This window comes from Rhipicephalus sanguineus, chromosome 8 (genome assembly GCF_013339695.2).
Source record: "Rhipicephalus sanguineus isolate Rsan-2018 chromosome 8, BIME_Rsan_1.4, whole genome shotgun sequence".
NCBI lineage: Eukaryota > Metazoa > Arthropoda > Arachnida > Ixodida > Ixodidae > Rhipicephalus > Rhipicephalus sanguineus.
The window spans coordinates 5,483,545-5,499,697 of record NC_051183.1 but is presented as its reverse complement, the minus strand read 5'-3'; the positions used below and the strand labels follow the sequence as shown (position 1 = coordinate 5,499,697).

Sequence of the window (16,153 nt, the reverse complement as noted above, 5' to 3'; positions counted from 1 at the left end):
CTAGTGACGGCGCCAGGCGACTGCTCGCGTTAGATTTAAGGCCAAATCCCATATGAGTGAAAATGCACGCGACAGCGACGAGCGACTCGACATAGATCGCCTTCGTGCAAGCTGACGCTTGCATGGGCATACCAACACTGTAGGCATAGGCATACCCCATACACGTGACGGCTTTGGCGAGTGAACTCCATTGTTGCTGGCATGAGGCCGTCTACTTGTGTAGCAAAAGTGCCGCGCTGTCGCAGGTATGCGATGCAAATAAAATTGCCAAGCTTCCCAGGCTGTCAAAAAAGATGTGAGCAATTCCGGCGACGAGTGCAAGCAGCGAACGTAACTTCAGTTCGGCGGGCTACATAATGCAAAAGCGCCGCACTTCGTTGATCCCGGAATCATTGGACTGCTTGCTATTTTTGCACGACAATTTGTAATCTGTGTAACAGAGACTGTTCGTCGTGTGTCATTTGATCATATTTGATATGCTCAATGAAATGCCAAATTACCGGAAAACGATGTTTTGTTTTCGCAGCGAACCTTCAAAAAGCCGGGCCGGGCCGGGCCGGGCCCGGGATTGTGTTTTCATACGTCGGGCCGGGCCGGGCGGGCTCGCAGCCCTTTTCCGTCGGGCTCGGGCGGGCCTTCGACAAAGTCAGCGGGCCCGGGCCGGGCTCGGGCTCGGAAATACGGCCCGTGCACAGCTCTAATTGCAACACATCGATTTGTGAAAGCGCTCGTTCAGCATACGAGATGATAAACGCAGCAGAGGTGGGGGCTTTAATTAATGCTGTTTCGAAGCTGAAATGTGGGCAAAAAGGCAAAAAAATTGCACGCCCAAGATTTTTAACGTCCGAATTTGCAGATGTACTTATACATTGGTCACCAACTGGCCCTCACCTCGAATCTGCTAAAATTATACATTGACGTCTATGGGGCTTGTGATGGTGCCGCGAAAGCATCCAAATTTTCAAGCATGTCTGAAAAATGGGGCATCCGAAGAATCGGCAGTTGACTGTATTTGCAGATATTTGTGTGACCGGCATGCGTGTTGCTGGGTGAATACCGAGACGACCTCAAGATGTCACCAAGACTCTTCACGCGTGCTGCAGCAACCAAAGACAACCGAGCCAACTCTGGAATTCACAAGTCCAGGAAATATTCTGCTTGGTTATTGTGTGGCAAATGCAGCAACTCTTTTTGTGCTTAGGATGACACTTTAAGGGCATTCCTTACTCCTGGGCTGATACAGCGACTGCCCTGTATCCAAAAATGTTCAGACTCTGAAACGGCCAAGCAATTTTCATGCAAAAGATTCAAAGCATCCTGCACAGTTCCTGATGGTCTCGGACTGTATTTTAAGAAGCACGCATTCGATGAGCTCAACAAGCCAGTTGTGTTTTCTTCTATTCTTATTGATGAAACACCTCTTCCGTAACAGAGGTGATGTTTTATGTGCAAGTATGTACAAGCTCATCTGTGATAATCATGTCATCTTCAGTCATTTTATAATAAAGTGCTATGGATCTATATTTTACGTTGGCTTTGTCTATTACATATGGTCAGGTTAGCCGTGGGTGATATTTATAATTCTGCATACTTTAAATTTTTATTGTGCTTGAATAGCGTGCAGCACATTGTGCTTTTATCGGTTGTCTGTTATGAATGCAGTGCGTGTCTTAAAATTGCTTCTAGCAACACCTGCCCTGAAATCCAGTTTTGCTGCTCTGAAACGTATTTTTGCTGCTCCAAAAGCTCCTCCAAAGCAGCCTAAGCCAGTAGCGTCTCTGTCATCGTGACAATGACAACCTGCCACTTTTGGTGTGATTACAAGTACACTTTCAAGTGTCATGCATTCTCAGTGTTCCGAAGAATTGCACATGCCAAAGTTTCTTCTTTTCTGAATTTTGAACATAGGTCCAGCTTTCTTCTTTTGTTAATTAAAGGCTGTATTTTGGTGAGAGTTGTTTCACACTATTTCTGAGTATGTTATCTGAATATTATGCAGGAACATTTTTTGTTATCATGCGAAAAATGTAGCTGAACCAACTAAGGGTTCACCAACGTTTTGTTCAGTTTGCATCTTGCCCTCTTGTTAGAAATGTGACAAGGCAAAAAGCTTACCTTTGGCATGCACATTTGACAACTAATCTTGTTGATGTATCTGGATAACTTTCAGACCTTTGTCCTAAAAGAAGGAAGCCTTTCTAAAAGCTCTACTGTATTCCAGGGCCGACCACCCTACCCACCACCACCTAGTGGTGTGCCAACGTTGCCTAGCCAGCTTGGTGTGTCACCCCCTGCCAGAGCACCAGGACTTGTCCATGGATGCATGTCACCAGGAAATTATTCACCTGGCTTCGGTATGTCCCGGTGTTTTGTTGTATTGACACGTGCGCTCCCGTAATGTGGTGCACATGCCCCTCAAGGGTTGCACTAAATAATGCACTGCAGCAAAGCTCTTTCATGTGGACCAGAATAAAAGAAATGTAGGAATTAACCAATGCCAAACTTTTGGGGGTATAAAGAGGACGATAAATGAATGCTTGCTACATTATTATGCTTTTACTTACAGATTGAATCTGGAAATCCGGTTATTATTCTTGTTCTCATGCCTGATTAGTGATTAGTGCTTTCAGAGGTGAGGGCATTGCAACTTCCTTCACATTCTTGCACTATGCAATCCTGTGTTTTCACCCAAGACATGCTTTCTTCTGTCCTGATTATTTTTTTGTTGATGAGCTGTGCAGCTCATTGAGACAAAATAACTTCCATCCATTGCAACGTAACTTGTGAGCTTGATGCCAGCCTGGTAGAGCTGGGCTTCATCGTGAACAAGTTCCATGTCTTTGGCATTGTGCGCACAATGCACTGAGCCAAACTGCTGGGCCTTTTGAATTTCCATAGTTCTGGCAGCCAGCTAGCTAGTTCTGGTTCTTACTGGCCCCCCCCTTTGCGGAGCAGTTTTCTCAATCAGGCCAAGATTCTGCCTTTTCGAGGCATTTGAAAGTGTCTTTTTTTTACCTTAAATATGCTTTAATTTTCTGACAAATGCTTGCTAATATTGACTATGTTGCATCCTTTGTATTTGAGAGGTACTGGCGGGCTAGTTAACATGATCTTTAGAGCAGCAGCACAGATTGTGGGGTCTGATGAAAGCCGCTCTCGGAACGCACGGACACAGTCACCATTAGGCAAATGAACACATGGACATTTATTAACTGCTTTATAGAACATCGAGCTCGCCAGCTGAATCTAATACATAACTATAGTCGGATACAACTTTAGAAGGCAGGAGAGGCCCCGCCCAGACCGAAGCGCGGCAGCCAATTGCCTCCGCGACTAAAGAAATAGTCCCGCTCATGCACGTGCCGATGTTCTCCAAAAGCGGAACCACCGGCCGTTCCGCTCATGACGTCAGTCCCGAGTGCGCGCCCATTGGTGCATGCTTGTGTTCATCCGCCTTTGAGGTGGAAATGCCGCTGCCTTCTAAAGTTGTATCCGACTATAGTAACACGCTGAATAACCAGATACATAATGCCAATACAACACACAGACAACATAATAACTCGACACGTACAATGTACCATGAATGTTGCGTCGCTGACGTTTAACTCGCCACGAGGGCCCATGGGAAGGAGCTGTGGTGTTGTCCCCACGGACCCACCGCAAGAGACGTCCTTCGACGCACGCTGCCAAACCCCAAAAGCGAGAAAGTGCTCCTTCACAAGTAACCAAATAACCTTGCTTCCTGCCAAGCGACGCAACTGCGCCACCACGTGCCCACAGCGGCATCTCTCGATCGATGGCGAAACTAACCACGCTAGCTAAGACTAATTCGCCGGATGCGCGTGCCATTCGGCGAAAACGACTTTACAGAGAGTGACAGCGCCCCCACAAGATTTGAGAAACAATGACGAACAACGACATACACAACACAGTCACTTAACTTAAACTGAATGTTTTATTGTTGTGCAAGATATATTTAAGTGCTGCTTGTATTGAGCCGCACATGCACGGACAATAGAATTTGACAAAGACTAACTAGTGGCATGATTAAACTTGGCACAACGGACACGAGATACAGACGAGGAATACACGAGGACGTTAGTATCTCGTGTCCGTTGCGCTGAGTTTAATCATGAACCCACACCAACTTGCCCAATTATTAGTGTTACTAAGTAGTGGCATTGTGTGGAAATTGAAACATCATATGGAATGAAAGAATGACGAACCCATCCTTGAAGGTTGCATACACAAGAGAAGGAAATTGCACGATCACACACACTGGGAGTAGCAACAGTTTATTGAAACAACACAGCTCAAAAGAAAAACCAAGGCTCATGTACGCCGTACATGATGCAGTAGAGGTGAAAGCACTGCGCATGAGACAATCCAATAACAACCAAATTGCCATGCACTGTGGAGAACCGTAGAGATAAAAAGATCTGGCAGATCCCATACACTGTGGGAATGGATGTAATGCGAAGCAGCAAGCAAACAGCTGCATGCATCGCCCTGCTTGTCTTCAAGGCAAATGAAGTCATTCATGCCATGACATCTCGTTCACTATATATCGCATGTATATCATGCATGCACGCGTGCATGTATAATATGGTACAGTAAAAGCTCGTTAATTCGACTCTCGTAAATTCATAAAATCGGTTAATTCGGACACGTCATCTGGTCCCTGTAAATATGTGCATCACTCTATGAGACTGGGCACTCGTTATTTCGGACAGATTTGATCGCAAATCGGTTAATTCGGCGACTTTCGGGCCACTGGCGAGGCTCGAAAATGAAAAAAGAACTATTTGGAACAAAAGTGAAGCTCAAACGCAGCATCACCATGGACATCAATTATAGACGTGGCTTGACTTGAGACTGGTTGAACGCCTTTTCTTTGCGTGTGGACGTGTGGGTTTGGCCGTGCCATTTTGTTGCTTTGTTCCCGTTGGTGAGCTGCATCGTTGAACGCCGTTTTATCGAGGAACGATTCAGTACGGCTCCTTTAGCTTGATCTTTGCTGGTGCTTTTGTGCTGACTTCTCGTGTGAACACACTCTCCGCCGATGGCAACGCCGGCGAAGCGGCCCAAGTACGAGGCCAAGGACTTCACCACCAAAGTAGAAATTTTGCGTGCCCTGAAAAATGGGCTCTCCCGACAAGAAGTTGCTCCTGTGCCATGACGTCGGCAAACAATACGACATGAGTCTCCTGAGCGCAGTTAGCATTCTTGCGTATGTGTGGCAGAACACGCCTGCGCACGCCATTGCCAACTGTTTCAGACACAGTGGCTTTGTTGTACCCAACTCCAGCGATGCCGCGGTGGCCGAAGTGTCGCCGGACGACAGTTCCGATGATGGGCAGGATTTCGGAAGTGTTATGCCTGTTGCAGTGACACTCGACCATTATATCGGCATTGATGATGGCGTTGCCACTGCTGGCTCTCTGACTGATGAGCAAATCGTCAAGGAAGTGGTGCATGGCGACGAATCCAAGAACGAAGAGTCTGAAGAGGAGCAGCCACACCATGAGCCACACAGGCCCCCTTGTTCTGTGAAGGAAGCTGCGGAGGCCCTTGTCGTCCTTGAAGAATTTTGTTTTGGCACTGCAGACAGCATGCGAGCTGCTGAGCACCTTGAAGGGCTCAGAAAAAATGTGTCCGTGCGAATTTCTGCTCGAAAACAGGCAAGCATCCGCGATTACTTTGTAAAGTAAAGGTATGTTGAAAAAACTCTTGCATTTATTGTGTTTATTTTGACCATTCGATAATTCGGACATTTTTTCCAGTCCCTAGAAATCTGAATTACCGAGCTTTTACTATATATACCATGCTAATAAGACGTATACAGTGGAACCTCGTTAATGCGTACCTGCCGGGAACGCCGCATAACTACGCACTAAACGGTAGTACGCATTAACCACCAAGTAAAATTTTGCATCTCCTCGCGTATGCCATCGCCGCCAGCAAAGAAATATATACAGTGCCACAGCAAATATTGCCTAAACTACCCATTGCAAAGCCTTTTCTTTGTTTTTGCCAAAGTGGAGAAAAGATTCTGGCACTTTCGCACGACCGTCCGGTAGTGCCGATAGCGCGCGGTGGCGACGCGAAGGAGCATTTCGGAACTATTACAGGGTCCGGTATACGCAGTGACCGACATAGCGACGGAACGGACAGTGTCGGCTATGTGTGTGTGCGTCTGTACCGCGATCTGCTACTAAACGAAAACTGACAGTTTCAGTGAAACGCGGTACGGCTGCGTGGAGCCGATCGTCTCCTGGCTAGTTGCGTGCAGCGCGTGGCCTTCTCAGCTCACGCCGTCACTGCCGGGCTGTTTGCTGCACTGCAAGCGCGCATTTGTCGTGGGAGTGTGCTTCGTACCCACTTAGCTCCGACCGTGCACAGATGCGGCGAGTAGCTGGATCAGTTAACGCGCCGGCGGCGATGACGAACTTCCTGCAAGCGATGCGCACTCTGCGACGCTCTAGCGGTGCTGGCAGCGGACGGAAGCGCGTTTGGGTGGTCGCCCAATAAAAGCGTGCAGTATGGTTACAACAACGCTACGCTTGCTGTAGGTACGCGTGCGTTTATCGTGATAGTGTCAATACAAAGAGGTTTCTCGTCACCCGCGACCAGCAACGCTCAAATCCGCAACAGCGAGCTGCTTTCGTTTCTACAAAGCGGCGCGCGCTTGAACACGGCCCCGCACAACGAGGCGGCAGCGATCAGCGGCCCAGCGCGTTCAGGTTGTCGCCTATTAAAAGCGTGCAGTAGGCTTAAAGTAGTGCTGCGCCGCACGCGAGCCCGACCAGATATCTGAAGATACTTATTGTGATAAGGTTGTCGGCGATAAGTCATGCTAGCATGTTCTTCGGTGGCCGCCGCCTCACCTTCGTTCTTTCCCGGTGCTTACTCGCAAAAGCGTCGTCGCAATCGCGCGGAAGTCGGAATCAGCGATCGACCGATCTACGCACTTCTCGAAGATGGAAAACCTTTGGCGGCACTTTGGGGGGTCCGGAAGTTCAGCGGCGCAGTAAAATTTTATGGCACAAAAAGTTATCGCGGTACGTAGGGTACGCACTAACCGGTAGGCGTAGGACGAAGCACTACGGCTTAAGCGGTCAGCGAATGCATCAGGCTCTATGAGACTCAGTCGGGGATTCATCGCAACTACGTTTTAACCGTTGGTATGCTTAAAGCGGGTACGTATTAACGAGGTTTGACTGTATTTTGGTACATACAATGCATGACTTGTCATTTATGTTCGTTGCGCACTTATGTCATGCCATACCGATTTTCGTATACATCCAGTGAACAAAACAGCCGGAAGCGCACCAAGACAGTGGGGATCTTCGATTTTTGGACTTCTGGCAGTTCGCTGGCAGCCAGAGCTAGCCAGAGGGCCAGCCAGCTGCTTCCGGTTGGGACAGGAAACAGCGTATTGGTCACATGTGTGGGAAGCCCGAGACAACCCGAAGCTGCCCGAAGATTGCAAAATCGAACGTCGGGACAGCCAGCGTAAACGTAAACAAACGGTACCACCGTGGCAGCAAACGAAACTTCGCGCCGCGTGCGCATTGGTTTTTTCTGCATTGCCCGCTTGAAAATATGTGGCTAGGTTTGCTGAAGAGCTGAAGTGATATTCACGAGCATACGCATTTGGGATACGATCACGTACGTTCGCAAGATCATGCGCAACTCGTCCTGTCCGCGAACAAAACAGTCAGCTGGCGCACGGCGCCACGAAAGCGATGCAAGGTGAGCTGCCATGCCACTAACGGCTTATCCAGCTCACGTCTGCTTAGTACGTGTAACAGTCGCTGCGCAACACGACCCGAAAATCTCGCGAAAGTGACCGTGTCGCCGAAAGAGCTCAAGGATCTATTGCGTACTACGTCGCACATGTCATCGATCAGCTTGCGTTTTGTCGTAACTTGAGACATAGGGCAGTATCAGTACCACGAGTGTGTGTTATATCTAAAATAAACTTCTGTGTGACGAGTCTTCGACTCGTTTTGGCAGATATTGCCTGAGCCTCCTTTCCAGTCCTAAGTGGCACTCCAAAATCTCATGTAGCTCAGCTTTTATTTGAACTACTAGGTGATAACCGCGTACATACTGCATGGCATTATTACTAAGAGGTGGAAAAAGACAAAGCCGACGATGAAATAAGCAACAAAATGATGCATACATTTCTGAATTCATCTCCGTTTTTTCACATGGATGCGTCGTAGCATACCATAATATCATACCTCATATACTGGCCCATAGATCGAAGTGCACTCGCACGCTGATCGCGACCAACGAGCATCACACAAAAAACAATGTTGCGATCGCTTTTATTCAATCAGTGCATTTTATCAACATCAAAGACCTAGTTGAAATAGTTAAGTTCTGACAGGGTTTACGCACGCAAACATACGACAGAGCGAAATTGCTAGTTCGATCACAATCGTCTCAGCTAAATGCACATAAAGCACACACGACACCACAATTGAATACTACTACAAAAAAATAAACTAGAAAGGGGTCTCCATGCGTGCGTACGAACGTGTACATAACTATTGGGACATGTGCACGACGCAGTTAGAACGCGACAGTTTGCCGCGTTGTTCACGGAAGGAAACTTCACGGGACACATAAGAAAAGCAATAAACATTAACTCCAAATAGTGGGGATTTTCGAATCGTGCCATCTCGCACAGCGGAACGGCACCGAGTGGAAGGACAAGCGAAGGTGTAGTCCGCAAGCGCCCGCATTGCAATCCGTCGAGTCCTCACTAAGATGGCGGCAAGCGCATATCGTCTCTTTTCGGCGTCTGCTAGCCCGAAACCTTCCAGAGAGCTTCCATGACTAAATTGTCCTGGAAGCTTCTGGTGACCCTCGGGCTCCCCGCGGGTCACCAGAACCGTTCAACCCTAGAAAAACGAACGCCAACCGGAAGTGCGCCGCGAGGGGGTCAGAGCAACCCGAGAAAGACGAGCGCGCTCTGGCTGGCTTTGGCAGTCCGCGGGTAGCCAGAAGTGGAAAATCGAAGAGCCCCAGTGTCATGTAATTGAAGACGTACATGACGTGCTTGTCATAATTTGCATGGTAAGACCTGTCATTTACGTTCGTCATGAATACCAATTTTAGTGCATATCAAGCTAGTGAAACGGCCGCAAGCACACCATAAGCGTGGCATGCAAGTCACGCCATACATGCCATGCATGACATATTACAACCTGTCATTTATGTTAGTCATACAGTCACGTCACGCAATACCAAATTTGGTGTATGTCACATTAGTGAAACGGCCGCAAGCGTGCCATGAGTGTGGCATGTCAATCATGCCGTACATGACATGCCTGTCATGATTTTCATGTTCCCACCTGTCATTTGTGTTCGTCTACAGTCACGTCACGCAATACCAATTTTGTGTATATCAAGCTGGCGAAGCGGCCGCAAGTGCACGATGAGCGTGGCGTGTAAATCATGCCCTACATGACATGCATGTCATGATTGTCATGTTATCGCCTCTCATTTATGTTCGTCATGCAGACACGTCACGCAATAGCAGTTTTGGTGTATATCAGCTAGCAAACTGGTCGCAAGCGCACTGTGAGCGTGACATGTAAATCGTGCCCTACATGACATGCATGTCACGATTGTCATGTTACCACCTGTCATTTATGTTCGTCATACACTCATGTCATGCATTACCAAGTTTGGTACATGTCAAGCTAGCGAAATGGCCGCGAATGCACCATGAGCGTGGCACATAAATTACGCATGCAGGGTGTCTACCGACTGGGAAAACCGGGAAAACCGGGAATTCTCAGGGATTTTGGATAGTCTGGAAATACTCAGGGAAAACTCAGGGAAAATGTGTTCCCATCAGGGAAAATCCGCAGTAAGTTTATTGAAAGGCAATGAAAGTCGCGGTAACGCTAGCTCGAGGTTTTGTGAATGCATTTTTCAAATCGAACGGCGGCTGCGTGGAAGGGGCGCGCCTCGATGCTCTCCTCGCCTTTGAAGCGGTGGAGTGGGAAATAATACGGCTAATGCGTGGCATGCTGGAACCACGGCACATCGTATCGCGCAATGTTGTGACTACGCAGTGTAGTTCTGTATTCTTTGACGCGTGTGCTGGTGCGTTAGCGCCCGATATGGTGTTTTTGTTATCGCCGCGTGTCAAGTAACAAGCATGATTAGTTGTAGAAGCGGTAGCAGTAGATGTAACGACCCTGAGTGATCTCCCAAGGGATCGCGATCGTTCAGGAAGCGGATGTCGTTGACAAGGCTGGTATCTTGCAAGCCGTCCCGATCGGTGACAAAAAAAGACGACGACGCTTGTTGGCGGTTATCGGAAAGCTCACTCGCTGTGATCCCGAGCTTCAAAGATGCTATTTAGGACTCTGTGAAGAATAAATTTCCAGGCGAGAGCGAGCGTAGCTAACAGGCCCATTTACAGCAAGTGACAGCTTTTTTCTTTCTTTTTTCTTTCTGTTTTTTTCTGGTGAGGGCACTGCTGAAACAAGTTTAAGGCAGTCGACCGATATTTTTGGGAGGCTGCAGCTCGCAATTACCAGCTACAGCACTGCTTATGTGGACGTTTTACTACAAAGCCGAATTACAAAACTTTTCAGAGCTAAGGCATAGCGGCGACCGAAATTCGTGACACCGGCACGGGTCCCACTTGCTCGATTCGGTGCGCGATGTCGGAAAACAGTAACGCATACCTGCCAAGTCTCCCGGATTACCCAGGAGACTCCCGGATTTTGAATGTTTCTCCCGGTTGTACGGTTGATAGGAAAATCTCCCGGAAATCTAGTTTTGCCCCGTGCGTCCAGTGCTTTGTCTGGCCACATGAGCAAAGTTGTCTGGCCATGTAGTAGAAAAGACGAAAGGATTCTTCTTCTTCTTTTTTTTAACGATGGTAGTAAGGTTCAACTCAGTTTCATTGCGCATGAAGTAGCTGTGCACTTTGTGCCGCAGTGCTGCCAGCGCAAACGTGTCATAGCGCTGCAGCCGCGTCTTGTCTGTGATGCGTACATATAAGTACATAAAAAAGGTGCGCTCTGTTTTCGCTAGGAGAGCCAACTCAAGCTCGTGACGCAGGTAGCTGTTGTTTGATGTCGTGACGCGAGGTGGGACGTTCCGCGTACAGATGCGCAACACGCAATTTAAAAATTGATCCTAAATGTGTTATAGGTTATATCAGCCGTTAATATTTCGTAGATGATGCATTTTTGTACACACAAATCTATCCCACAAGTTATCTCGCCTTCAGAATTTTTTGTCACTACTGCTTTAAGTGGAGAGCCCAACACTTAAAAGGGTAACCGTTACCGATGTCTGTCGAGATAGCGCGTTCGCCAGCGCTCGCGACCGTCCCCATCTCAATGGCGCCCCTTATGGTCCCTTGCCCGACGAAATAACTGGTAAGCAAGCGACGACAGGCCTCGCACGCGGAGCGATGTTATCGCATGTGCCCTTCGCGCGACGGTGACGGCCGGGTCGTTTCATCTCTGCTTCAACTGCGTTTCTCCCTAGCGCTAGCGCGCTTTACTCGCACGTGAAACAGACGATGCATAAGCGATGTTATCTGTACTGTTATCTGGACTCTGTACAGATCAGCGGCGACCGCAAAATCCCGCTGACAGTAGGCAGTTTTAGAATAGCGTACGCTAAGTTAGCGTTTGCGGCCCGCTATTTCCGTCACTTAACGGGAGCCCGCAAGCGGTTAGCGCACGACGCATGCGCAGTTGTGCGAGAAGCCAACGCAAAGCTTTGCGCACGCTACTCTAAAACTGCCTAATGTCCGTATAATTGCTATCGTAGTACCTCCTCCCCTGCGGTCGGCATGCTTTATACCCCCCCCCCCTCCCCCCCGTTGAGTAAATCTCCCGGATTCCGTTTCTCCAAACTTGGCAGGTATGGTAACGTGGCCACCATAATCGGAATTGCCGTGATTCAGGCTGTTGCCGTGCTTTCATGTGATCTTAGCCGGCAGCTATTTTGCTTTTTTTTTTTTGCGATAGTAAGTATATAGACACTTCAGGCGAATTTTTTGCTTTCGCCATGATCTTACTTATCAATTAAGTCCAAATCGCGATTATATCACCCCGCGCGTCGTATACTCTGTGTGCAAGTGAAAGTGCACTGCGCTGGCGCTGCCGATGAACGGGGCATAACCAGAGATGAAATGAGCCGACCGTCTCCTTCGTGCAATGGGCACGTGGAGATAGGAGCCGGAGGGTTGGCGAGGGGGGGGGGCTGCGTGAGTCTGTCAGGAAGTGCGTAGTTTGTACCAGTGGGTGTGGTCGCGTGTACAGTAAAAGCTCGTTAATTCGAATTTCACGGGGACACCCAATGAGTTCGAATTAAACCGAATTTGAACTAACAAAATTCCTTGAAAAAACAGCAAGAAATGAGACCGGGTTGTTGGAAGATCACTCAAAACATTTATTTGCGAAAATAATCCGTGATCACTGTCTGCTTCTCTTCTTTGAATGCGATCGCCATAGCCTTGTTTTCCAACGCGCGAACGTGGCGGAAAGCATCCTCTTCGCCTTCCTCGAAGCTGAAGAATAGGCGTGCGACACGCATAGCTTCCATTAGCTCCGAAGCTGAGGGCCGCGTCGGCGCCTCATCCTCTTCGTCATCCGCACCTACATCGACGACAGGCGCTTCTCTGCCAGTAACCTGCGCGATGATATCGTCGGTGATTGTGCCGCAGACCGCTGCACAGCGATCTGCATCGACGTAGACGTTGAAGCTCACGTCCTCCAGCGCATCCCGTAGTCCAGCAGGAATGACCGCGGCCTTGCGCTCGTCGGGCTCGCAAGCTGTGCCAGCGCCGGCGCTGGCTGTGCCCTCACTGGCCACACAAAAGCCACTGTGGTGGAAGCAATTGGCAACAGTTGTTTTTGTGACCTGATTCCAGGCCCGCACCAACATATGCAAGGCCGCGAGCAGCATCACATCGTAGCCTTTCGTACCGGCGGCGCACAACGCCAAACGCTCCAACGTGTGGCGCCTGTAAAAGCACTTTAAGTTCCTAATGACCCCCTGGTCCATTGGTTGCAGGGCTGCTGTTGTTTTCGGCGGCAGAAACGAGAGCTTAATCGCCTTCAAGTCCACATCAACCACCTGCGCCAAGCAGTTGTCGACTACCAAGAGCACCCTTCTGTTAGTTAATTCAAACTTGTGGTCGAGCTTTATCAGCCACTGTTTGAAGATTACCCGTGTCATCCATGCCTTGCAGTTGGCTGTATACTCTGCCGGTAGTGTGCAGATGTTCTTGATGCAACGAGGCTTCAGGGCCTTCCCTATGATCAGCAGCGGTAGTTTTTCGGTCCCGGTCATGTTTGCTGCGACCAAGACAGTAATGCGCTCTTTGCTTCTCTTCCCGCTAGCACAGTTGTCGCCTTTGTAGGTCAACGTTTTGCTCGGCAGCAGCTTATAAAATAATGCGGTTTCGTCGGCATTAAATATATCGCGCGGCGAATACGCGTGAAGGTGTACTTGCAAAGCACCGCTTTGCCACTTTGCGCACGTCTCGCTGTTCACTTCTTTGCCTTCGGCAGACACGGTGCGGAACACAATCTCGTGCCTCTCTCGGAAACGATGAAGCCAGCCCTCTGAAGCTTTAAAATCATCAATGTTCAGGCGAAGCGCGTAGTCTGCTGCCTTCGCCGTAACGATAGGGCCGTTCAGTGGGATGTTTTGGCTCCTCATTTCCTTGATCCACGTGAGCACTGCGCGCTCCAATTCCGGAAACTTCGCCGAGCGGAGCCTCTTGCGACTGCCAGTGAACGCATCAGTTGCGTAGGCCTCCTCAATCGCTCTCTTATTTTTTATATATGTTGAAAGAGTGCTTTTGGGGATGCCATGCTACCTTGCGATTTCAAGCTTGCTTGTTTTTTTCCACCATCCACTTCACGAAGGATTTCTACCTTCTCCTTGAGCGTTTTGGTGCTGTCCTCTTCTGCGAAAAGTCATACTGTTGTAGTAAGTGCGGATATGCTAGGTCCAGCAGCCGAAGGCAAAACCATCACAAAACCCACAACATGGCACCGAATGACTCCGTAGCTCTGACGTCCACGAGGCCTAGCGACTGAATGTGCGGCACACAAAGGGCACGGAGACGACAGAGACACGTACGGCACGAATGACCTCGCGATGCGAAGAGCGAGCGAGCGAGCACAATCAGTGAGGCCACGTATCCGGGCGGCATGCGCTGCCATGTGCGCTGCGCTAAGGTCCCTGTATTTTTAAAGGTAGCGACAACTACACGCGCGCCCTCTCGAGGGGTCCAGGGAGCAGCGATAGCAGACGACGTGCCGCTCGGTCCCGTGCATACTGCGGGCGCCTGAAAACGAACTCAGTGCTCGCTTGAACCGTTAAAATATTAACGTTCGTGGCCTAAGGTGCTCATCAATTATCATACAACAGGGACAATAACTTTAACGAGCACGGAGCACGTTAAATGTTGAAATAAAACACGTGTGTTTCCGAAGCAGGTTCTGAGCGGGTTCCCCACAGCAGCTGTCATGCAGGGCACTTATTTTTTTTTTTCTTTGCATATTTTGACATTCAGTGTAACTTGAAGTACAGGTGGTATTTGGTTCAGGTAAAAGTGCTTGTTTTCTAGTTCGAATAAAATAGGCAGGTGATGAGCGTACTGCTACTTTCGGAAACCTCATCGGGCACTTTGTAGTGTGTAGCGCAAAATACGTGCTATTATTAGTTTGACTGCGTTTATCAGCGTTCGGAAGTCTTCCCACGGTCACACGGTATTTTTACCTAAGCATATTTTGTTTATACCCTAAGATGTTTACTTAGGAGAAGGGGGGATATTCCACAAATGCAGTTGCACTGCATTTGAGGAATATCAGCAACTTGAGTACCTTTCAAGATCTAGGAAATATAGCGTGCCCAGTAGTGTCTCGTCGATTGTAATGTTTAACTGTTTTTAACGACATGCATTTCTCTAAAGCCGCCCCCCTTTTACTACCCCCGCAGCTTCCGTGTCCAGCAGATACAAAGGTATGTTGCAATGTTACCCAGTGCAATTTCAAATAAATTTGGGGTATGTATACACCTACAGGCCCTAAAGCCAGACTACAACCAGAAAAGCTGAGTTAGGTGGCTTTTGTAGAGATGCTAGAGGATAAAAGAGCACTTATCGAAAAACTAGGTCTTATTGCATGAATTCATAACAAACTTTTTCTTTGGAAGTATTGATGTGAGCACTGATCCCCCCTCATTCGCTTGCAGGGTGGCTTCCGTTCCTTCTGCCTTGGCAAATTAGCAAAGATGCCCTGTGCGGCATATATGGTTTCAGATTTTCCCTCCCAGTGTCTTGCAGTATAATTTATTCGAACTTGTCAAAAGCGTTGTGGTCTTCTACGGAAGACGTCACACGGAATGCTTCAACGAAGAAGCCTTGATCTATGTCGCACACAGCAGTGCGGCAAAACATGGCAAGGTGTGGCAAAGAACTAGTCCCAAATGGTCATTTCCCTGTGAGCTTGTAGTGTTGAAGCCACCCCGGCGAAAAAAACAAAGGCAGCTGTATTGGGTTCCGAGCAATTTATTGTTAGAGATATGGGGTATGACTATCCATTGACTATACTATGCACAAATCTACGGCATAAAGAATACCGAAGCAATAATAGCGTTTCTGAGACAATGCTCGTGCATATGCACAAACACAAGCATGCTGGCCAGGCGAAAGGCTGCTTGAAGTTATAACCATTACAAAACCACTTTCTTCGCATAGCCGGATGTTTTCTATGGGCACAAATTTCTCACGACTGATTTTGTTGGGCCATACCTTCCTGGAGCATATATTTTTGTCACCGCGAGAAACGAAAAAAAAAAAGAAAAGCTTTTTTCTGTTCTCCGCGTAGTGAGGCATCCGAAGGCATAGAGACCCGACATACTAGCACGTCACGCTCCAAACATTAAATTCAAACGCAGAATTCTTGCGTCCAGTCAACTTCAGGTACAGTAGAAGCTCGTTATAACGAAGTGGGATATAACGAACTAATGGATATAACGAAGCAATCGTAATTCCCCTTGAAATTCCCATAGATGCCCATCTATTTAAAACCTTGTTTTAACGAAGCTACAATTTCCTCGCAATGGATATAACGAACCTTTTTTT

The 16,153-nt window shown here is 48.3% G+C and overlaps 1 protein-coding gene across 2 annotated transcripts in view; it reads left to right on the top strand.

Moving 5' to 3' along the window:
• Window positions 1-16,153, top strand: part of LOC119401254 (protein PAT1 homolog 1) — a gene marked incomplete in the record, with an annotated part of 241,115 nt that overhangs the window by 114,048 nt on the left and 110,914 nt on the right. The window contains 2 exon segments of one of the 2 annotated variants that reach the window (XM_049418729.1): window positions 2,222-2,354; window positions 15,007-15,030. In XM_049418729.1, coding sequence (XP_049274686.1) covers window positions 2,222-2,354; window positions 15,007-15,030 — 157 coding nt within the window. 2 annotated transcript variants of the gene reach the window in all.